Here is a 25000-nt window from a genome sequence, read left to right on the forward strand (position 1 = left end):
ATCATTAAAATGAAGTTTCCCATTTAACATTGTAATTGTAATTGTAATTGATTTAACTGCATTATTTCACTACTTTTCTCACCACTGTAGTACTGTATGAAGTGGCCACCCCCCCCCCACCTCCACCAAGCGTTATTTTGTAAAAAAAAAAAAAAAAAAAAAATTATCAGAAAAAATATATATTTTCAGGTTGTCAAATACTGTATTCATTTATAGTAAATACTACAGTGTTTCTGAACCGCACTATAGTAAAGAGCTTGAATTAATCTGTTGTGGTAATTCTACAGTTGCTATGGTAACACAACAACTACAGTAATTGATCTGATCTGTTGTGGCGATTCTACAGTTGCTATGGTAACACAACATCTACAGTAATTGATCAGTTGTGGCGATTCTACAGTTGCTATGGTAACACAAGAACTGTAGTTATTGATCTGTTGTGGTGGTTCTATAGTTGCTATGGTAACACAACCACTACAGTATTTGATCTGTTGTAGTAATTCTACAGTTGCTATGGTAACTCAACAACTATAGTAATTGATCTATTGTGGCGATTCTACAGTTGCTATGGTAACACCAATTACAGTAATTGATCTGTTGTGGTGATTTTGCAGTTGCTATGGTAACACAAGAACTGTAGTTATTGATCTGTTGTGGTGGTTATATAGTTGCTATGGTAACACAACCACTACAGTAATTGATCTGTTGTGGTAATTCTACAGTTGCTATGGTAACAACCACAGTACTGGATTTGTTTTGGTGATTCTACAGTTGCTATGGTAACACAACAACTACAGTAACTGATCTGTTGTGGTGACTCTACAGTTGCTATGGTAACAACCACAGTACTTGATTTGTTGTGGTGATTCTGCAGTTGCTATGGTAACACAACAACTACAGTAATTGATTTGTTGTGGTAATTCTACAGTTGCTATGGTAACAACCACAGTACTGGATTTGTTTTGGTGATTCTACAGTTGCTATGGTAACACAACAACTACAGTAATTGATCTGTTGTGGTGACTCTACAGTTGCTATGGTAATGAAAGAACAATAGTAATTGATTTGTTGTAGTAATTTTATAGTTGCTATTGTAACAAAAGAACTGTGGTTGTTGATTTGCTATTGATCTAAAGTGGCGATCCCCCAACCCCCCACCCAACTGAGCGTGATTTCCATGACCAAGTTCACCAGGGACCCCGTCAATAATCTGTGTAGGGGGGCCCCCAGAGATACATTGAGATATTGTAAGACAAGAGATATTGTCTATTTCTTCTTTCTATGTACCATAGAGTTAGTAGTATAGTAGCTTTGTTACCTGTAGTAAATCACTCTGGCCTCTAACCATTTACTGGAATATTGTAGAAATACTTTTTTCTTCTTTGCGTTATACTGTGCGTTTTGGTTCTGTTGATGTAAGTTGCAGATGATCCCTAAAACTGCTTGCATGAATGTGAGAGAACACCATACCTAAAACCAACTTTATCAAGCAAATTAAGCCAATATTTTGTTTTGTTTTTTCAAAGATTTTGGTACTAACAAGTTGTTAACGTCGCAAGACGTAATACAGTATACTGTATGAGTTCATCACAAGGTCTGCCGTACTAGCAATGCAGAATCTCTGCCCATCGAAGAAGCCCACGACTCCTGCTGCGGGACGGATGTTTGACGAATGGTTATCCTGTGTCCTCTGTTCCTCTAGCTGTACCAATGCAACCAATTGTAGCAATTTTCAATTTTGGCAGATATTTAGCGAACAGTGTTTTATAATCAAATTGTTAATCTGGTTTTCACTTTAGCTTCCAATGTTAGTTTGATTTATTTAAAATGAGCAAGATTTACCTTCCATATGTTCAAAAGCAATAGAGTGATAAATAATAATGCTAATATTGTTTATAATTATATAATGCTTCATGCACTTTCCAATGTGTTGACATCAGAATAAGGTTGTCTAATTTTAAGAGTTCATAATAGTCTAACGTTCATTAAAACACATCCCTCATTTATCAGAGTGTATCAGAGGAGCGTCAGCATGTTAGTGTGTGTCCAGTGTGAACATATACACATGAAGTGATGCTGAATACATTCTCATTAGTGTGCGTTCACTAATGTTCGCTGTTTACGCTGACGGTTTTACTTCAGTTCACTCTAATTAGCCGTGAAAGCTAAAAATAAACAGTATGTGAACGCAGCAGTGTGAAAACACATGCAAATGCGTGTGTGTGTGTGTGTGTGTGTGTTTGTGTGTGTACAGCGGCAATGACATGGATTAGAAGGAGACAGGCTGAGGTTAAACACAGCTGTGTTAAACACAGAGGACGAGAAGACAGAGATGAGACACACACACACATACACACATACACACACACACACACAAACAAAGAGACAATCTTGTACACTTAATCTTCATCATATATTACAGTTTTCCAGCTTATATGTACATCATGTTGTGTGTACTTACTCAAATAAATATGGTGTATTTTTAAATAATAAATAAAATATATATAAAATTCAAATTAACACAAAACCAATATATTTATATACAATATGTAATAGATACATGTGCATGTATGTGTGTGCGCATGTGTATGTGTGTCTGTACACCCACTGGCCACTTTATTAGGTACACCTGTCCAACTGCTCGTTAACACAAATGTCTAATCAGCCAATCACATGGCAGCAGCTCAACGCATGTAAGCATGCAGACATGGTCAAGACGATCTGCTGCAGCACAAAGTGAGCATCGGAATGGGGAAGAAAGGGGATTTAAGAGACTTTGATCGTGGCATGGTTGTTGCTGCCAGACGGGCTGCTCTGAGTATTTCAGAAACTGCTGATCTACTGGGATTTTCACGCACAACCATCTCTAGGATTTACAGAGAATGCTCCGACAAAGAGGAAATATCCAGTGAGCGGCAGTTCTGTGGGCGCAAATGCCTTGTTGATGAGGCCAGAGGTCAGAGGAGAATGGCCAGACTGGTTCCAGCTGATAGAAAGGCAACAGTAACTCAAATAAGCACTCGTTACAACCGAGCTCTGCAGAAGAGCATCTCTGAACACACAACACGTCCAATCCATCGAAGGATTAAGGCAGTTCTGAAGGAAAAAGGGGGGTTCAACCTAGTACTAGTAAGGTGTACCTAATAAAGTGGCCGGTAAGTATATGTTTGTGTGTATATGCATTTAATATCTTACAGTGATTTGCATAATATAAGCTTATGTAATTGACAATTGCTTTAAAAATATAATGCAAAAGGAGTCACAAGACAATCCCAAATGAGGAAATATAACACATAAACAAATAAATAAATGTAAACTTTACTATTAAATATTGAAGATAGGCAACAAATATGAACCTCTGATTCAGCAGAAATCTGAATTAAAAGGGTTATTCTTAATCATTAATAGGTTATATTTGCCCCAGTGGAGCTTATTTTAGGAGCTTTTTTACTTTAACATGAGCAAATGTGTTGTAAAGACACAAAGTTCTGCTCTGGCAGCATTAAATGACTGATTCAGCAGAAATCAGCATTCTCCAGCGGCTCCACACAAACACAGAGGACATTTAACCATCACCACACCTTCACTATGGAGAATACTACAGTCATTCACAGTAAATACTGTGTTTCTGAACAATCCTATAGTATATTATACTGTATATTACAGTATTTGCAGCTGTTTGTTAATGAATGATCCAGCTGCTGTAGTATTAACTAGTGAACTGATAGACTATAGACTATAGTAAACACTGTTTGTTACCATAGCAACAATAGAATCACTACAGCAGATCAAGTACTGTAGTTGGTATTATGGAAACTATAGCATCATCCAAACAGATCAATTATTGCTGTTCTTTCGTTACCATAGCAACTTATAAAATTACTACAGCAGATCAATTACTGCAGTTCTTTTGTTACCATAGCAACTATAAAATTACCACAACAGATCAATTACTATTGTTCTTTCGTTATCATAGCAACTGTAGAATCACCATAACAGATCAATTACTGTAGTTGTTGTGTTGCCATAGCAACTGTAGAATTACCACAACAGATTCATTACTATAATTGATCTGTTACCATAGCAACTATATAACCACCACAACAGATTAATAACGGCAGTTATTTTGTTACCATAGCAACAGTAGAATCACGACAACAAATCAATTACTGTAGTTGTTGTGTTACCATAGCAACTGTAGAATCACCACAAAAGATTTATTACTGTAGTTGTTGTGTTACCATAGCAACTGTAGAATCACCACAACAAATCAATTACTGTAGTTGTTGTGTTACCATAGCAACCGTAGAATCACCACAAAAGATTTATTACTGTAGTTGTTGTGTTACCATAGCAACTGTAGAATCACCACAAAAGATTTATTGCTGTAGTTGTTGTGTTACCATAGCAACTGTAGAATCACCACAAAAGATTTATTACTGTAGTTGTTGTGTTACCATAGCAACTGTAGAATCACCACAACAAATCAATTACTTTAGTTGTTGTGTTACAATAGCAACCGTAGAATCACCACAAAAGATTTATTACTGTAGTTGTTGTGTTACCATGGCAACTGTAGAATCACCACAACAGATTTATTGCTGTAGTTGTTGTGTTACCATGGCAACTATAGAATCACTACAACAGATTAATAACTACAGTTCTTTTGTTACCATAGCAAATGTAGAATCACAACAACATCAATTACTGTAGTTGTTGTGTTACCATAGCAACTGTAGAATTGCCACAACAGATTAATTCAAGCTCTTTACTATTGTACGGTTCAGAAACACTGTAGTATTGACTATAAAATGAATACAGTATTTGACAACCTGAAAATATATTTTTTTTCTGATGATGTTGACAAGAGACAGAAAGTGAAAGCAAACAAAAAAATTTTTTTGTTATAGTTACATTTTTTAAATTAAATTAAGAAAATAATATAATACAAATGTTAACAATAGACCATTTACAGTTTTTAAATCTGCCTTTGTCCTTTAAATGCAATCAAATCTTAGTTTTATCAAATAGTCAATAGTGTTACCTGTCTGTCCTAAGATGAACTTAATAAACAAACAAACAACCAAACAAACAAAAAATGATAACACTTTTGTTTACTATTAACTACTGGCTAATTACCAGCCAATTATTATTAATTGTCCATTAGTAGGTATAACGCAAGTCTTAAACAACATTTCTATACTACATAGGCTAGTAGTGTTAGTTAATGGTTTGTTAAGAGTGTGAATTTGACCTAAAGTTTTACCAAAATGAAAACGAATACCGTTCAGCACATGCATTATTAAAACAACTCTCCTGTACACACATGCAGGCTGAACTGAAGACCTGCACCAGAAACGTTCACTATAAGTGTGTGTGTGTGTGTGTGTGTGTGTGTGTTGCCATAGAGACGTGGCGCTGCTCTTTAAGATGCTGCAGGCGCTCAGAGCGAACCAACACCTGCTGCTTCTGCTAATTGGCTGCTGCTTTTTTCTTCTTGACTCCAACTTTTAAGGTGAGTCTGTTCGCTCTCATGCCTGACATCACTTCCTTTTTTTAAGCACACACTGTTTTAATGTTCATTCTGTCTTGGAGGAGGAAAAGCAAGAAAAGAGCTGCTCCTGGTTGTTCCTGCTGCAGTCTTTTACTATCTAAGGGTTGAAAATGAAGACTTTTTGACATCACAATAAACTGGGAAGGAAGAGATGAAGAGAAATGCTGATTTTCAAAACAAGTATACGTATTTATATAACAAGACATAATATAAATATTTAGTATTTACACATTTAGAAACCTATTGATGATCATAGTGCAAAGTCAAATGAGAGAAAGAGAGAAAAAAGGTTAGTTAAAAAACAATGTATAACAATAATAATAATAATAATAATTAATACTAATAATAATAATAATAATAATAAAATAAATAAACAAATAAAAGTTATTAAATGTAATTAAATTGATAAAATTAAAATAAAAGAAAAAAAATTAAAATTAAATTTAAATTAAATAGTAATAATAAAATAAAACTAATGAAATAAATCAATAAAATGAAATAACATTTTATTAAATTCACTAAATTAAATTAAAATAAAAGAAAACAAACAATAAAATTTAATTAAATAACATAATAAGAAAATAAATAAAAATAAAATAGTTTAAAATTTTATAAATGAAAGTAAATAAAAATAATATAAGAAAACTTAAATAAAAAAAAATGAAATGTATAAAACATATACATATATATATATATATATATATATATATATATATATATATATATATATATATATATATATATATATATATATATATATATATATATATATATATAAAAATATAAATATTAATAAATAATATACACAGCAAGAAGATCGCTTCTTCGAGCCTCGGCTGTGTCAGTTGGCGTTTCATTGTGGAGTTTGCAGGTGCTCCGGTTTCCCCCACAGTCCAGTCAGTTGGGTAAGCTAAACTGTCCATAGTATGTGTGTGAATGAGTTTGTATGGGTGTTTCCCAGTGGTGGGTTGCAGAAAAAGCATCCGCTGTGTAAAACATATGCTAGATAAGCTGGCTGTTCATTCCGCTGTGTGATTAATAAAGAAACCCACGTGAACGCAGGGAGAACATGCAAACTCCACAATGAAACACCAACTGACACAGCTGAGGCTCGAACCAGTGATAAATAAAAAAAATAAATCAAATAAATTAAAGTAAATAAAAATAATATAAGTAAACTAAAATAAAATTATGAAATGTATAAATAAACAATAAACAAATAATAATTTATATAATAAAACACTAATAATAAAACAATAAATAATGTATTCATTCATAATTGTTTAATTTTTTATATAAATCTTACATAATAATCCTAAAATAATGCTATGCTATTTTTTTTATCAGTTTTATTTTTCAGAAGCATACTAATGTCTGTTAGCCCATTAGAGTCTCTGACAGTAAAAGTCTCTGAGTGTATAGACAAATCCTCATTACACCGCGTCTCATTTCAGCGGCTGACACTCCAGATAAAGTCCAGGATGGATTAATTTTCTCCTCTGGATTCATATTCTGGTCATTTCTCATCGGATCAGCGCTGCGTGACGCCCTCGACAGGTGAACGGCCAATTGCTTGTCAGTCCTCGGCTGAGCGATGGGAAAATGACTGTCTGCTCAAAAAAAATCCCCAGACTCTATTTTCCCTATTTTGGCTTTTCAATTAAGCGGCGAGCGAGTGTTATGTGTGTTTGTGCCTGATAACACTGCAGCTGTTGACGTCCATTACTATTATGAAGTCCTCATGTATCATGAATGTAACGGAGAACTGCAGGAAAAACACATGCTTTCAGAAGCTGTTCTTTACTGTATTTCTTGTGCTGGACTCTTTTCTGATATATTTTGCTCTGGTTATAGTATATAATGCTCTTTTACTGTTCTAATTCAATTAAACTAATAACAAATTCTCATTAGTTTTCTTCACCTGTAAGTTCAGGTGGAAAACACAGTTTCAATAATACATGAGAGATTTTTTTAATTATACTCATATTTTGACTCATTTTCACTTTGTCCGTCTAATACGGTGCATTCACACGGGGCTTCAGCATCAACGCTTGACAGAGGGCGTGTCTAAAGTTGGGGCTGACGCAATCATCATAGCAGCGTCAGCCAATAATATTAGTCAGCAATCAGCTACTCTCTGAGCTGGTGTATTTGCATACAGTGATTTGATTGGCTGACACTTCCATCAATGCTAGAAAAGTTGAGAAAGTCCCAACTTCTGCAGCGAGCAATGCCTCTGAAGCACGGCCAACGGATCCACAATGAAGTTCACTAACACCTGTTTTTGATTTATATCATAGTAACGTACCTAAATTAGTCTGTTGTGGGGATTCTACAGTAACTATGGTAACGAAAAAACAATAGTAATTGATCTGCTGTGGTGATTCTATAATTGCTATGGTAACGAAAGAACTGTAGTAACTGATCTGTTGTGGTGATTTTATAGTTGCTATGGTAATTAAATAACTGTAGTTACTGATTTGCTGTGGTGATTCTACAGTTGCTATAGTAACAAAATAACTGTAGTAATTAATCTGTTGTGGTGATTCTACAGTTGCTATGGTAACAAAATAACTTTAGTAATTGATCTGTTGTGGTGATTTTATAGTTGCTATGGTGACGAAAGAACAATAGTAATTGATCTGTTGTAGTGTTTATACAGTTGTTATGGTAACAAACGAACAATAGAAATCCACCTGTTGTGGTAATTCCACAGTTGCTATGGTAACAAAAGAACTGTAGTAACTGATTTGTTGTGGGGATTTTACAGTTGCTATGGTGATGAAAGAACAATAGTAATTGATCTGTTGTGGTGATTATACAGTTGCTATGGTGACCAAAGAACAATAGTAATTGATCAGTTGTGGAGATTCTACAGTTGCTATGGTAATTAAATAACTGTAGTTACTGATCTGTTGTGGTGATTCTACAGTTGCTATAGTAACAAAATAACTGTAGTAATTAATCTGTTGTGGTGATTCTACAGTTGCTATGGTAACAAAATAACTGTAGTAATTAATCTGTTGTGGTGATTCTACAGTTGCTATGGTAACAAAATAACTTTAGTAATTGATCTGTTGTGGTGATTCTACAGTTGCTATAGTAATGAAAGAACAATAGTATTTGATCTGTTGTGGTGATTCTACAGTTGCTATAGTAACAAAATAACTGTAGTAATTGATCTGTTGTGGTGATTCTACAGTTGCTATAGTAACGAAAGAACAATAGTATTTGATCTGTTGTGGTGATTCTACAGTTGCTATAGTAACAAAATAACTGTAGTAATTGATCTGTTGTGGTGATTCTACAGTTAAAACATAATTTTGTCCCGAACCAATTCTGCTTCAAAACACCACTAACACACACATTAGGCAGGACTCAAGAGTGATAAAGCAGACACAAGTCATTCGTTTTCATTGAGGGTTTAATCTGACCGCTGGCAATGTAACTCTCTCTGCGCGCTCAAGTTGATGTCAGGACATTAGCAGGTTTTGCCCGGCAGAAATAATTCATTAACCCCAATGGCTCCAGATTGCAATTTATTAGCGCTGCATTTGTAAGCACAGCTCTGGAAACACAGCGTCAGCGCAGACAAACACTAGTTATTCACCCTGGCAGCTGTCATTTAACTCTAGACACACGCCGCTGGCCATATTCCTGCTTTAAATTTGATTTTCCTCACTAATTCAACCCACCTGCCACCGCTGACATATTAAGAGCAGCCTGTTATGATGGAAAGCGGACAGAGACGCGGATAAATGGAGCGTTTCGGCTGCATGAGAACAGCGGAGGCTCATTTATTTCCTCTTTTGTCACTGTTGTCTTCATTGTCTGCATGATTAAACCAGCGCCACGCAGCTCTGCTCAACAAATAACCTAATTGAGAATGACCTTGTGAATGATATAACAGCCACAAACACACACTTGGACAGCTATCATTATGGGGACTTCACACGGCTGTAATGACTTTTACACAGTACAGACTGTTTATTCTCCATCCATACACTGTTACAACATCTGTTCATGAACAGTTTCCATTTTTAAACAGTTTTCTGTTTATTTGTGGTGATGAAGTGCATTATGGCAGTGGTTCTCATACTGTGGTACGTGTACCACTATTAGTACACAGGCCTCCTTCTAGTGGGACGCGGAGGAATTGCTAAATAATTAAAGTAAAAAAATTAACACTTTTAACCCTTTTATGTGTTTGATAACACAGATGAGATCAGTAAAAGGATTTTAATTGGCTAAATTATAATAAATTATTCTATTATTTGAAGCTAATTTCCTGCCCATCTTTGTAACGGTTGTTGGAGGCATATCCCGTATTTTTATATCCCAGTGTTGACAGGTATAGTTTAATGACTTGCTTTTCTGACACACAAAGCCAACTCTAATGCAAAGTAAACAGATCTCATTTCTAATTTAAATATGTAAATCAAATTCATATATATATATATATATATATATATATATATATATATATTTTTTTTTTTTTTATATATATTTTTTTCATATATATATACATATATATATATATATATATATATATATATATATATAAAGATAGATATTTATATCTTTATATATATCTTATATATCTTATATATATAATATATATATATGAAAAAAATATATATATATAAATATAAATATAAATATATATATATATATATATATATATATATATATATTTTTTTTTTAATATATATATATATATATATATATATATATATATATATATATATATATATATATATATATATATATATATATATATATATATATATGAATTTGATTTACATATTTAAATTAGAAAGGAGATCTGTTTACTTTGCATTAGAGTTGGCTTTGTGTGTCAAGAAAAGCAATATATATATATAAATATATAAATATATATATTTATATATATATATATATATATATATATATATATATATATATAAAGATATATATATATATATATAAAGATATATATATATATATATTTATATATATATCTTATATATCTTTATATATATCTTTATATATATAAATATATATATTTATATATTTATATATATATATATATATATAAATATATTTATATATATATATATATATATATATATATATATATATATATATATATATATATATATCTTTATATATATATATATATATATATATATATATATATATATATTTATATATATATGAATTTGATTTACATATTTTAATTAGAAATGAGATCTGTTTACTGTGCATTAGAGTTGGTTTTGTGTGTATATATAGGGATGTCAAAATTAGCGCATTAACGCACATAATTAATTTAAAATATTTAATGTGTAAAAAAAAAAAATAGCGCAGTTGCAGTTTTTATTTTTCTGTTGTGGCCCACGTGTGTTCAGGGCCGGCGCACACATAGAGGCGACCTAAGTAGCTGCCTTGGGCGGCAGATGTTTGGATGCAATTTGGGTTTTCCTCCTGTAGAAAAACATCATCATAAGAACAATGTTTAGTGGCTCGATGTGTTACAGCAGTGTTTTTAAAAGTCTAAACACTTTATTATATAGTGTACAACCAAGCACGTGTGGTCAGAACACAAACGAGTCGCAGGTAATGAAGTATTCAGCAGAAAAGCCAGTCTAAGCAAAATGCTAGCAGGCGTCTGTAGCTCCGCTCATGCTCCCCCTCTTTGCCCTTGTTTGGTATCCCCCAGCCGGTGCGATGATGTGCGAACAAAATGGCGACGGTTGGCCACGCCTACTGGTAGCAATTCTTCAGAAACCTATGGGTGACGTGACGGATCCTACGTCCATATCTTTTTACAGTCGATGGTTTTTCGGCGCTTCACTCTCGCATTTGTCCATTTCTGAAAGGATCAGATGTCAGAAGCACTTCAATAATCACGCACACGATATTATCATCAGCTCAAGAAGTTCATTATTTCAAATATAGATGCGAACGCGAGCTCTCTGGAGAAAGTGATTTCAGAGGTACCGATCCGGATCCGGCTTGTTCAGGCACAAATTAAGCCCTGGTACCGAACCACTCAGAGGAAACGGGCCATAATAAACCCCTATAGCTGTCACAGGAGGATGAGGGGGATCATTGTATTCACCCGGTGACAGCAGGTCGCCAGAATGTGTGTGTGTGTGTGTGTGTGTGTGTGTGTTTCAGACCAGCTCTCACTAATGAGTCTGCATCTCGACCTCCCTCTGTTTGTTTACAGCACACACACACACATACACACACACACACACACACACACACACACACACACACACACACACACACACACACACACACACACAGCATGGCCTGACGCTTGACACTGATGTGTTTCTCAGGAGGGGATGAAGACCCTGCAGGAAAACACCTGGAGGAACAGAAAGCGCTCTGTCTTTCTCTTTCGGTAGATTTCTCCATGTGTCACGAGTGTGTTTGATTATTAAAACGCTTCATTAAGCACCTAATACCACGCTCATATGAGGAAACGGCAGAAATGCAGATACAGACCAGTGAAAAATGAACTCATCATTCAACGCTCTTTCACCAAACACCTCTGATTGCTTTCACAAGCTGAACTAACATCAACAACACACCAAAAACAATTGCTTTCAGATATACACTCACCGGCCACTTTATTAGGTACACCTTTCTAACTGTTTGTTAACGTAAATGTCTAGTCAGCTAATAACATGGCAGCAGCTCACTGTATTTAGGCATGTAGACATGATCAAGACGATCTGCTGCTGTTCAAACTGAGCATCAGAATGGAGAAGAAAGAGGATTTAGGAGACTTTGAACGTGGCATGGTTGTTGCTGCCAGACGGGCTGCTCTGAGTATTTCAGAAACTGCTGATCTACTGGGATTTTCACGCACAACCATCTCTAGGGTTTACAGAGAATGCTCCGACAAAGAGGAAATATCCAGTGAGCGGCAGTTCTGTGGGCACAAATGCCTTGTTGATGCCAGAGGTCAGAGGAGAATGGCCAGACTGGTTCCAGCTGATAGAAAGGCAACAGTGAGTAAAATAAGCCGTGGTTAAGCTTGTATGTGCAGCGCTGCGTTGTGTTATTTTGTTTTTTGGTGTTGTGTGTTTGTCTTGTGTGATGCTGCTCTTGTTTCTCCCTCGATCTGTGCTCAGAATGTCAGCAGAGACACATCTGTGTGTAATAGATGCTGTAGGATGAGATGCGATATGCAGGTGTGTGTGTTTGTGTGTGTGTGTGTGTGTGTAGGGTGGCTGGTGTCTAAATAACACTAAACAAACATGCTGATCGCAGCTGAGACCCTGCAGCGTGTTACACACACACACACACACACACATGAACATCAGCTCTCCACATCAGATCGCGGAAACACACTCACATACACACACAATTCTCTCTCACACATACACACACACACACACACACACACACATCAGTTCTCAGAAACACACACACACACACAATTCTCTCTCACACATACACACGCACAAGTTTCTCACACACACACACACACACACACACACACACACACACACACACACACACACACACACACACACACACACACAGACACACACACACACACACATACATCAGTTCTCAGAAACACACACACACAATTCTCTCTCACACATACACACGCACAAGTTTCACACATACACACACACACACACACACACACACACACACATCATCAGCTCTAAGACACACAACAAGCACATCAGCTCTCTCTCTCACACTGTGTGTGTGTGTGTGTGTGTGTGTGTGTGAATGAGTGTCTATGGGTGTTTACCAGCCATGAGCTGCAGCTGGAAGAGCATCTGATATGCTGGAATAGTTGGCGGTTCATTCCGCTGTGGTGACCCCTGATAAATAAAGGGGCTAAGCCGAATGAAAATGAATAAATGAATGAAACTGTGTGGAAATATTGCAAAACCATTCAAATATTAAACCCATTTTCTGAACACATTCACAAAGTTTTCTGTTGTAGATGCATTAAAGCCCGCTGTACTGGAATCCAACACAATATAAGGCCTCTTTAACATACCACACAATTTGAAAACAGAACAGTAAGCGCAGAATACCTGCATCCCACACTGAACAACAACTCAACTTTCTGATTCTGGAGCCAGAAACAGCAAAGACAACAACACGTGTACACGTTTAGCCAGAATGCAACCGCAAAGTGTACAAACAACTGAAGTCAATACAAGAAAATAAAGCACAAACGCAAACTGAGAAAGAGATGAAGAAATGCAAACTCACCAGTCAAACAGCCATACTGCATTAAACATGAAGCAATACTGACAAACACTGAGATATTCCACTGGAGTCTCAGGTCATTAATATTCCAGCATCTGCCATGTGATTGATTCACTGGACGATGACATCATGACAACACTGAATGACTTAAGCTGCGGTCACACTGGGCTTTTCCTCCCATAGACTTCCATTTAAACGCACGCAAATGCGTCAGTCCGGAAACGCAGGGTTCAAACTTGGTGAACTCTGACCTGCGGAATCGCATCACTTGACTGCAGGAGACCAATGGAGGATCAAAACATGACCTCTCTGGACAGAACGTCTATTCATCTTGTTTAATCCCGCTCCTTTTCGCAGCGCCGCACGACAGAATTTCGCACACACAAACTCTAGTGTGACCACAGCTTTATAATAGGGCTGAATGATTATGACTAACCAGCAACAACACTACTAAACTAACTCACAGCAAATACATGGAAGCAATCAGGAAGAGAGATGACGAGAAATGACAGTCAAAATAAAAGTCCCTTACAAACAGTTGATGACCAAATTATTATCTTACACTAATTTCTAATGACTAACTTATTTTATCTTTGCCGTGATGACAGCACAAGATATTTTGCAAGATAATATTCAACTTAAAGTAGCGCTTAAAGGCTTAACTAGGTTAACCAGTTAAACTCTGCTGATATTTTGGGATTTCCGCCTGGATTTTGCCTACCCAAATTTAAAAGCTTCCCAAATCCACATGCAGAGGTGAAAATGCAAAAAATGTGGCATCATTTTAAAGCAAACCCTTTGAATTTTCATAAAACACTATTAAAGTGTTTAAATTATCTGTATATGTTGTCTGTGTTATAATAAACACCTAAAAAAAGAGGCGCTTTTTGTATTTTTTTTGTTATAAACTCAAATGTAAAAGTGTCCCTTTTAGGTTGTGTGTGGTCTAGCGTGCTGTAATTAATGTTGGTGGTTCCTGCACATGTCTGTAATCATAGGAAAACAGAAAAATGTCTCCACCATAATCTATGCAAAAGTTATTGTATTCCAACTGATGAGAGGTGCTGTACAAGCCACAGGAGCGATCATTGATTTCATATTTCACTATTCTTTTGTTTGATCAAACATAATTCACTGTGTTTGGAGCACGTCAGACATATAAAAGCATTACTTATGCACATCAGTTCAAAAACAGAGGAGAATGGCCCTGAAGCGCACAGCATAAGGTAAGAGATGAGCTGTCTGTGCTATCTGGGGCTGCTTATTGATCATAAATGTATTGTTTTCACTTCTGCGTCATGGAAACACCGCGATTCATTCGGCAACTGTTTAATATGTGAATATAATTCAGTAAAAAGAATGCTATAACCGTATGAGCACCGGCAAGAGCTTTCATTTGAGCTATAACTTGTACATGTGTCAGATGAAAAATATGAAAATGAACCAATGTAAAATACCCAGTTCAGGTCTCCAAAATACTGTGTGTTTAAGTGTAAATAACTTTTGTACAGTAGAATAAAAACCAAAGTGATGCATATGTGCATAAAATATAGATTCTACACTTTCAAACGAAACCACTTACGGGGGTCTGCTGCAATGCTAGCCCTTTAAATCTGAAAGCAAAAGTCGATGACGTACGCTGAGTTTAACTGGTTAAGGAACACTATTTGCACCACCATCTACCTTTTTTTCTGAGAGTGTATAATGACATCTGACTGGACTGATTTGATCATGCCTTCCTCATAAAAAGCCACTTACGTAAATACTTATTTTTCTTATGTGAAAAATGGTCAACATATTGCACACAAATCATCTACACTGTAAAAGAATCCTGGCTGCCTTGCATTTTTAAGCTGAATCAAATTAACCTGATGAGTCCGTTGAACTCATATTATGTTAAACTGACTTAAAACAGCGTGTGCAAGTTACAAGATTAAGTTAGAACATGATGAACTTAATTTAACAAGTTACAATGACCTAAAAACATATGCAGCCAGGACTAATTGATCATATGTTTTACGGGTGACATATATCACTAGTGAAGCATTCAGTTTGTACACTTATAAAGTCCGCCATGTAAATAGCAAATGCACCATGGAGCGACACAACTTACTCTTAAAGGGAATGAGAGATGAGGCTCAAAACACACCCAGAACTCATTAAGAGAATCAGCACAACCCTGTTAGACCATGCGCCGGGGTGCAGAGCATATGTATCCATCCTTAAAATAGCTAAAGTGGATTTGCACAAACTCTTAATGCTTTTGCACCATGAGCTTTAGACTTTGCACATTTAGATTGTTAAAGTAGATCCCTAAGTCTGATTGACATTTTCATATGCATGTCATTTTGGACAAAAAACAAAGCATCTGCTTAATGACAAAATGTAAAAGCGCTGCTAAAACAGACTTTTAGAGGAGTAGCAGGGGTAAAAGAAAAGATACAGTCAAAACATCAGGGGCCTCATGTACCAACGCTGCGTACGCACAAAAACTTTGCGTACGCCAGGTTTCACGCTCAGAATCGCTCACGTTTGGATTTACTAATGATGAACTGAACGTAGGAATGTGCGCAGCTCCACGCGAGCTTCATGCCTGGTGTACGCACATTTTTTGTGCGTGTCTGTTTTATTTCTAGGGATGTAACGGTATTGTAAATACCGTCATACCGCAATATAATTTTTTTTCGATATTACCGTAGTCGCATGACTCGGTAAAACTATAGGTCTTCTGAGAAAAGTTTGCTCAGGCGAATGAAGCGAACGAGCGGAAACTACAATTCCCATCAGCCCATGCGTGGCCATCATCCTTTGCGGTCTGTTGTCACTACAGATCCAGTAATGCGGAAATGGAGTGTGCTTCTAGTAACGGGGATGAAAAAGAGCTGGAGATGAACCTAAAGCGGGTGTTGTCGCCGCACGCGTTCTGATCAGCTGTGTTGTTGCGCGCATACTGTAAAGCAGAGAGGGGGGGTTGAGCGCGCATACTCAAGAGCGGTGTTGTCATGCGCCTACTGAAGGGCGGGACGGAGCGTGTGTCGCGTCGCGGGGGCACTTTTGATCATTTTGGAAGGGCACTTTCTATCCAAGACTAAAAAGGGCATGTGCACTGCACAGGTTGAGCCCTATGTGTGCACGTGCCTGCAAGTTGGGGAATTTAATAGTAATAACAGTCATGGGGACTGCAGAAACACAGCACACTGTTCAGATTGATGCAGACATTGACTTGTACCTCAAAGAGACCCTCTATCTCACTCATGGCTTGTCCTCTCAAGTGGGGGAAAGACAATGCACAACGTTACCCACTGCTGTCAACCTGGGCCAAGTCATAGCAAGAAACCTGAGTCCCAGAAACCTCAGTCCCAAATGAGAGGGGTTTTTTTTCTGTTGCAGGGGACATTGTAAATACCCAGAGATACCAGCTTTTACCAGATTATATTTATATGATAATTTTCCTTAAAGCCCATCTCTATCTAAGTGAGTGAGTGATTAAATGTTGAATGTGATGAGTTTTCAACAATACTAAATTGAAACTTTATTTTTTTACATGGTTTAATAATTTTTTGTTATTAAAATTGAAGTTCCTGTTTCAAAGCTTACAGATAGATGGCTAATTTGTATGTCATTGACACTTTTGGCACTTTTTTGGAGTATTTTCATAAGTTTTGTTTTTTCCTGTAAATGATTCAATAAATACCGTACCGTGACATTCATACCGAGGTATTACCGTACCGTGAAATTCTGATACCGTTACATCCCTATTTATTTCCATTGGCGACTCCTAGAGGCGGTTGTGTTAAATTGCTCTCCACAAAGTGTCTGAGCCGTGCAATGGCAGCTGTATGAGACGGGTTCATCTAGCAGTTATATAAGGTTTCCATACCATACAGTTGACCAGCTAAGCATTAAAGCGCAAATTGCAGCGGTCGCCTGTTTTCCCAATGTAATCGGAGCGATCTACTGCACATACATTGCTATAAAGACACTATCTGAAGATGAATTTGCATGTGTGAAACATTTCCATTTAATAAATGTGCAAATAAAATATGATGCACAGACTTATTATTGATTCCTACTTGTCTTTCTCGTGATAAATAGTTGGGAAAATCTGATATGTAGCGGGGGAAAAAAGAAGAAAGAGTTCATCAGACGCTGGATTCGAACCGAGTTCATGCTCAAACGTGTCAAAATATGTTGACATGAGTCTTACGAGCTGCGCCACTGAGACTGTTAAGGATGTTGCAACATTTTACACCTATAAATCACACTATTTCTTTTTAATTCACTCAGTGCGATGTTCAGACTCAACTGTGTTAACCGCATCAGCTAAACTCTGCCACTCTATTTTTTTCTTTTGTTGTTAATTCCAGAGGACAAACTTGCAAATAACACCGCTTTTCTCCGGTCTGCCTCCGACAGCAGCACCTTCAATTCACATTCTGTTCAAAGTTTCTCTTCTTGCTTTTGCCGTTGCTTTTTCGTTGGGTTTTGCCAAAGTAGAGTCATTAGCATATTCATACGGGGGAGGAGGCAGGGAGGGGTTTTGTGCTCGTGCACATGCGCTCAGTTTCAAGTTCATTCGGATGTACAAAAGAATATGCATGTGATTCGGCGTACGCAGTGTTTCATACATCTGAATATTTTTCTGCGTCGCACATTTACAGCTTTGTGCGTACGCAATGTTTTAGTATGATTTCCACGCAAGTCTTCGTACATGAGGCCCCTGATCTGTGCATTAATACGTGCAGTGTAAACACAGAGAGAGACAGAGAAATAGAGATGCTCTTACCCCAGGCAGCGTCTTCTGTTCATGGAGAGCACTCTGGGCCTTCAGTGCTGACTCTCTGGCACAGTACGTTAGAAAGGCACATCCTGTAACACACACACACACACACACACACACACACACACACAGAGCAACCAGCACATCATCAAGAGTCGCGGCTACAATCTGAGCAGACCTACACATGCATTGCTGTGTTTACTTCATGTCGATTTCACGTCCTTTATTGTCATTCAGTAAGGGCTGTGTGCTGTTTATTGGCTGGGATGAGTTACTTTAAAAGCAATATATTACCATCTTTAGGTTTTTATATATTCTATTATTTGTTGCTCAAGATTTTTAAGGAACTTTTCCCAACACTGGCTATGATAATATGGTACTTGCTTTTAAAGGGATAGTTCACCCAAGGCAACATGGTGGCGTAGTAGGTAGTGCTGTCGAATCACAGCAAGAAGGTTGCTGGTTCGAGTCTTAGCTGGGTCAGTTGGCATGTCTGTTTGGAGAAATGGAGTTTGCATGTTCTCCTCGTGTTGGCGTGGGTTCCTCTGGGTGCTCCGGTTTCCCCAACAAGTCATGCGGTACAGGAGTATTGGGTAAGCTAAAATTGTCTGTAATAAAGGTCTGCATGGGGAGCCATGGGAATAAACTTCCGAATTAAGCGCAGGAGCGGTCGGGAACCGGTTTAATTTTGGACGGGAGCGGGCCGTCTAGCAATATCGCTCTCGACTCCCGAGCGAGCGAGCACGCGTATGTATGTGTGTGAACGAGTATGTGTGTACTGCGTGATGCTGCTTAGCTTGTTTGTTGCTGTGTGTGTGTGTGTGTGTGTGTGTGTGTGTGTTTATACAGACAGCTTGTTAAAGGCTGTCTGGATTCTATAAAGCTGGGTGGTTTTCGGTTTTGTTCTCCCCCCGCTGTTTAGCGGGATGGGGCGTGGCATGTGGAAAACGGGGCGGGGCGGGCAGCGGGACAACAAATGCTGAATATAAGCGGGAGCGGTCGGGTTCGGGTTAAAACCAGGCGGGAGCGGGATTCAAAATTTTGTCCCGCGCAGATCTCTAGTCTGTAGTGTATGTGTGTGAATGAGTGTGTATGGGTGTTTTCCAGTGATGGGTTGCAGCTGGAAGAGCATTCCCTGTGTAAAACATGCTGGATAAGTTGGTGGTTCATTCCACAGTGGCAACCCCAGATTAATAAAGGGACTTAGCCGAAAATGAATGCATAGTTCACCCAACAATAAAAAATCATGTGGTTATAAACTTTAATGAGTTTCTTTTTCTGTTGAACACAAAAGAAGATACTTTGAAGCATGTTGAAAAAAGCTGACACTGATATCCATAGTAGGGACATAAAAAACTGTGTGTGTGTGTGTGTGTGCACGCAAATGAGAGAGCTTTGTGTGTGTGTGTGTGTGTGTGTGTGTGTGTGTGTGTGTGTGTGCACGCAAATGAGAGAGCTTTGTGTGTGTGTGTGTGTGTGTGTGTGTGTGTGTGTGTGTGTGTGTGTGTGTGTGTGCACGCAAATGAGCGAGCTTTGTGTGTGTGTGTGTGTGTGTGTGTGCACGTGTGCACGCAAATGAGAGAGCTTTGTGTGTGTGTGTGTGTGTGTGTGTGTGTGTGTGTGTGTGTGTGTGTGTGTGTTAATGGGTGTTTTTTTTAACCCATTTTTCAAACATTCATTCATTCATTAATTTTCTTGTCAGCTTAGTATCTTTATTAATCTGGGGTCGCCACAGCGGAATGAACTGCCAACTTATCCAGCATATGTTTCACTTCCAGCTGGAACCCATCACTAGGAAACACCCATACACACTCATTCACACACATACACTACGGACAATTTAGCTTACCCAATTCACCTACACCACATGCTTTTGGACTTGTTAGAGAAACCGGAGCACCCGGAGGAAACCCACGCCAACATGGGGAGAACATGCAAACTCCACACAGAAACGCCAACTGACCCAGCACCCACTGCGCCACGGTGCTGCCCATTCTTCAAACATATTATATTTATTGTATATAAAGACACACACACACACACACACACACACACACACACATATGTATATCATATATAAATTTAAACACCTTTAAAGTGTTGATGCATTTAAACCACAAATGCTTCAGCTTTATAAGAATGTAAGTCTTATATAGTTGACACATTGGCAAAAATATTACCTGATCCGCACTTTCACAAACATAAATAACTCACGCAAAACAACACATCTGACGCTCATGCAAACGACAGCAATATCCAGAATCACATTAATTGGATAAATAGCACCGAAAATCCCCTCTTGTGCATTTTCAGAGCAAATCAGCAGTGCAAATGAACCTGAACATCCTTAAACATTCAAATTAAATGTGTTTTTGGGCTGGCGCTGCAACGGTGACCCTCTGAGAGACCCTTTCTGCAGCCGGCAGCAGAATATTTCATCACTTCACAGCAGACAAGACACCGCTCCCTCCTTAGAGAGCTAAAACAACACAAATCACACTGCCAAGTGCACTACAGCACTAGAAGTGTGCACACTTTTTGTTATTTTGCAATGATAATGATAACATATAATAATATTCCTTCGGCTTAGTCTCTACTTAAGAGGTCACACAGCGGAATAACCCGTCAACTATTCTGGCATATAGGAAGCACCACTCATACACTAATTTAGTTCATCAGTTCCCCTATAGCGCATGTGTTGGGACTGTGGGGGAAACCGGAGCACCCGGAAGAAACCCACAACCCCACGAGGAGAACATGCAAACTCCACACTGAAACACCAACTGGCTTAGTCAAGGCACGAACCAGCAACCTTCATGCTGTGAGGCGAACGTTCTACCCACTGCGCCACCGTGCTGCCCATTATTACCCCCACTGCTGATTAATTAATGAAAGAGAGCGGTTTCTGCATATACACTGCTGCAGGTTCGCTCTGGTGTTGTTCACTAGTACTCAATGACGAACTCTGCTGTAATTGAATCAGAGCTGTGTGTGTTCCTCGATCCCTCTGTGACCTGCAGCCTATTAATGTAAACTAACAGCTTTAATGATACACGTCTGATCCACTGGGAGACCTGCATGACTGATTACAGCCAGACAGAGAGCGAGAGAGAGAGAGAGAGAGATACACACACACACATTTGTTTTAGTGAATTCTGAGGACAACCCACAGGTTTGCATTGTTTTAAACTGTACAAACTCTGTTTTATATCCCTCTACCCCTAAACCCACCCCTCACAGAAAACTGTGTGTTTTTCATTCATTCATTCGTTCATTCATTCATTCATTTTCTTTTCGGCTTAGTCCTTTTTTTAATCCGGGGTCACCACAGTGGAATGAACCGCCAACTTAACCAGCATCTGTTTTACACAGCGGATGCCCTTCCAGCTGCAACCCATCTCTGGGAAACACCCATACACACTTATTCACACACACACCCTACGAACAATTTAGCCTACCCAATTCACCTGCATTGCATGTCTTTGAATTGTGGGGGAAACCGGAGTGCACCCGGAGGAAACCCACGTGAATGCGGGGAGAACATGCAAACTCCACACAGAAACGCCAACTGAGCCTGTCATGTTCACCACAATGAAGTACTGCAGAGATCGCTGGTGAACTACAATTTAGTCATGAACTACAAATCCCTACACATTCCGCTCCACATACACCTGCTGAATCCTGTCACTATTGATTGTTTGGACTATTTATACACCCTGCACCCGTTTGTTGTTACCGAGTTGTTTGTTTTGTGTATGGTATGTTGTTCATGTGCTGTGCTCCCGTACCTTGCCTTAGTTTCTTGTTATTGATCTTTTGATACTTTGATTTTTGGATGTCCTTTTGTTTTTCTGTTATCCGCATTAAATGCACTTGGGTCCTACCTTTTTGTATCCGTCTTTTCACTGTACCATGACAGCCAAAGGCTCGAACCAGTGGCCTTCTAGCTGTAAGGCGACAGCACTACCTACTGTGCCAACGCGCCACCCCTGTGTATTTTTACTTTGCTTTTTTTTTTTAAATGCTTTTGAAAAATGCACATGAGCAATGTCCTCCTTCTCCAGTAATATCTGTCATTCCAGTGTCATTTATTTATTTATTTATTTGTTTGTTTGACATGGACATCCCAATTACACTGGACAACCAACTGCATTTGTTTAAGTGTTTTAGCCTCTCCACAGAGGCTTGAAAAAATTGACAAAATTAAAAAATAATAAATACATAAACACAACATTATAATTCTTTACACAATATTAATGAAGGCAAAAGCAAAGGCGACATGATCCAACAAACTAACAGTAGAGTAGACCATTGATATATACACTAGATATCGCATAGGGACCCTGAGCATGCGTCAATAGCGCCGCCACATTGGTACAGGGCTCCCAGGACAAATGTCATTCAACCGCACTAGACAAGACAGTGTTATTACGTGAAGATGCGGGACTTTAGCGCTGTCTACGGGTGTAGTAACGAGCAAACAAAGAAAACAAAGCACAAAGGCAGAACATTTCATAGGTGATATTAAGTTTTTTCTGTTTTTGTATGTTCTGAACTTTTGTGCTAGTCAGGTCACGTTATTGATGATAATACAGTCACTTACTGCATTCACCATACGGCAAAGCAGCTCCAACTCGCACTAAACACTCGGCTTATGCTAGTTGTGTTGAATAAAATCAGCAAACAATGCCAAAGAAATACAACAACGAGATGCTGCGCAGCCAGAAACTTGTATTATTGTCGGCTAACGTTAGTGAATGAGTCGTTCAGGGGATTCATTTACAAACTAATCGCTCCCTCCGTCAGTATGAGCAGTGAAAGCAGGAGAGGAGCTGTGTTTCAGGACATGATTAGATCAGATTTAACAGGGAGGGTGGATAGTACATTTCTGTACACACAAACACAAGCTTTTTGTCAGGAATGCCCGTGCGGTCACTGATCCATCAATGTAGAAAAGTGATGTCAAATTAACATTTTCGTAAATAGAAAAAAAAAATTACATACTAACATCCTGGAAAACTCCCGATCACAGATATATGTGTATATGTGTATATCTCTGGCTTTGGATGGCCACAGTCCTCCACTGCACCTTGGTCCCGCATTCATTTCAAAGGAGCGCTACCCTGTACCAAGATGGCGGCGCTATTGACACATTCCGTCCAATAGACAACAATAGGCCAGGCGACATCTAATGTATATATATATATATGACAGTAGACTTACTTACTTTCTGATTTTAAGCTAACGGAAAAATCATTCTACAGTTTGACTCTCTTTACAAAGAAGTCAGATTGGCCAAAGGAGGTCTTACACTTTGGCAGTAGACAGTCACCGTTAGCAGTTGCTCGTGTAACTCAGGTTTGATGCCGACTGATTAGATCCGAAAACAGGATTGGAACATGATTATTTAAACAATTAAAAAACAATTTAAGATAATTAAATTTGATAAAACTATCAAAAGGTTATGTTTACATAAAACTTCACAATGATGTCATCGCATAGGCTTTCAGTCCATCATTTCACTGCTTGTTTAAATATCGAGTCAACAGGCTTCAATGTAGTTTAAGAGGCTTGTGATCAAGATGTAATGCAATACGTGAGAGAATATCAGAATAACCATGTATTGGTTGTTTTTACCTATATTAACTATTTGTGAGAATTGTTTGTTTTAGCTATAATTTTATACTTGTTCTTTGTGAATTATTGTTCAGCACATTGGTCAACCTTTGGTTGTTTAATAGTGCTATATAAATAAAATTGACATTGACATTGTGTGCATGTATAATTCTGCAGTTTGATATGTTAAAAACCTTCTAATAAAACAAAAACAGTTTAGACTTGGCTTAACTTTCTTACTTTTTAACATGACTATCACATTTTTAATTAATGTCTAGAGTTTTGCCAAGATCCTTAAATTCATTTTACACACATTAGTGTCTTCATTTGTCACACACACTCACTCACACACACAGGGTGGGTTTAGTGATTTGGCGGGGCCTAAACAATTACAGCCATAAGCCATAAGGCCCAGAAGTCCTAATGTGCACCCTTTGGATGTGTGTGCACTCACCGGCCACTTTATTAGGTACACATACATGATATTACCAGACCTTAGAGTTTAAGTTAAATAAAAGGTAACACTTCATTTTGATGGTCCATTTGAGTGTGAGTAGACTGTCTGCTTAATTAATTTTGCATTTTTGAGTGCATGCAGCAGCAGTTTATGAACATGCATGATGTTAAAAAGAGGAAGACCTTGAGCCCGGAGACACAAACACATAGACAGAAAGACAAACACACACACAAACACACACACACAGACAAGTAGACAGACAGAAGCACACTCACAAAGAACGGGAGACACACACACACACACACACACACACACACACACACAGAAAGACACATGCATTTTTTGTGAATTG

At 37.9% G+C, this 25000-nt stretch overlaps 1 protein-coding gene and 1 long non-coding RNA gene across 7 annotated transcripts in view; both read right to left on the minus strand.

The window, feature by feature from the left end:
* The window catches only part of celf6 (CUGBP Elav-like family member 6), a 64945-nt gene that overhangs the window by 37455 nt on the left and 2490 nt on the right, over nt 1-25000 (minus strand). For all 6 annotated transcript variants that reach the window (XR_015514596.1, XR_015514595.1, XM_087292897.1 and 3 more), the window contains exon 2: nt 18582-18664. Coding sequence is in view for 4 of the 6 variants with exons in the window: in XM_087292897.1 (XP_087149023.1) it covers nt 18582-18664 (83 nt within the window). In the remaining 2 variants the exon portion in view is untranslated. The remainder of the gene's footprint in view (nt 1-18581; nt 18665-25000) is intronic.
* On the minus strand, nt 2342-5404 carry LOC147832703 (uncharacterized). The gene is made up of 3 exons (XR_015514685.1): nt 4333-5404; nt 4009-4169; nt 2342-3953 (listed from the first exon to the last, which is right to left on the minus strand). It is a non-coding gene; the product is annotated as an uncharacterized LOC147832703 (long non-coding RNA).

This window comes from Danio rerio, chromosome 18 (genome assembly GCF_052040795.2).
Source record: "Danio rerio strain M-AB ecotype USA chromosome 18, GRCz13ab, whole genome shotgun sequence".
NCBI classification, from domain to species: domain Eukaryota; kingdom Metazoa; phylum Chordata; class Actinopteri; order Cypriniformes; family Danionidae; genus Danio; species Danio rerio.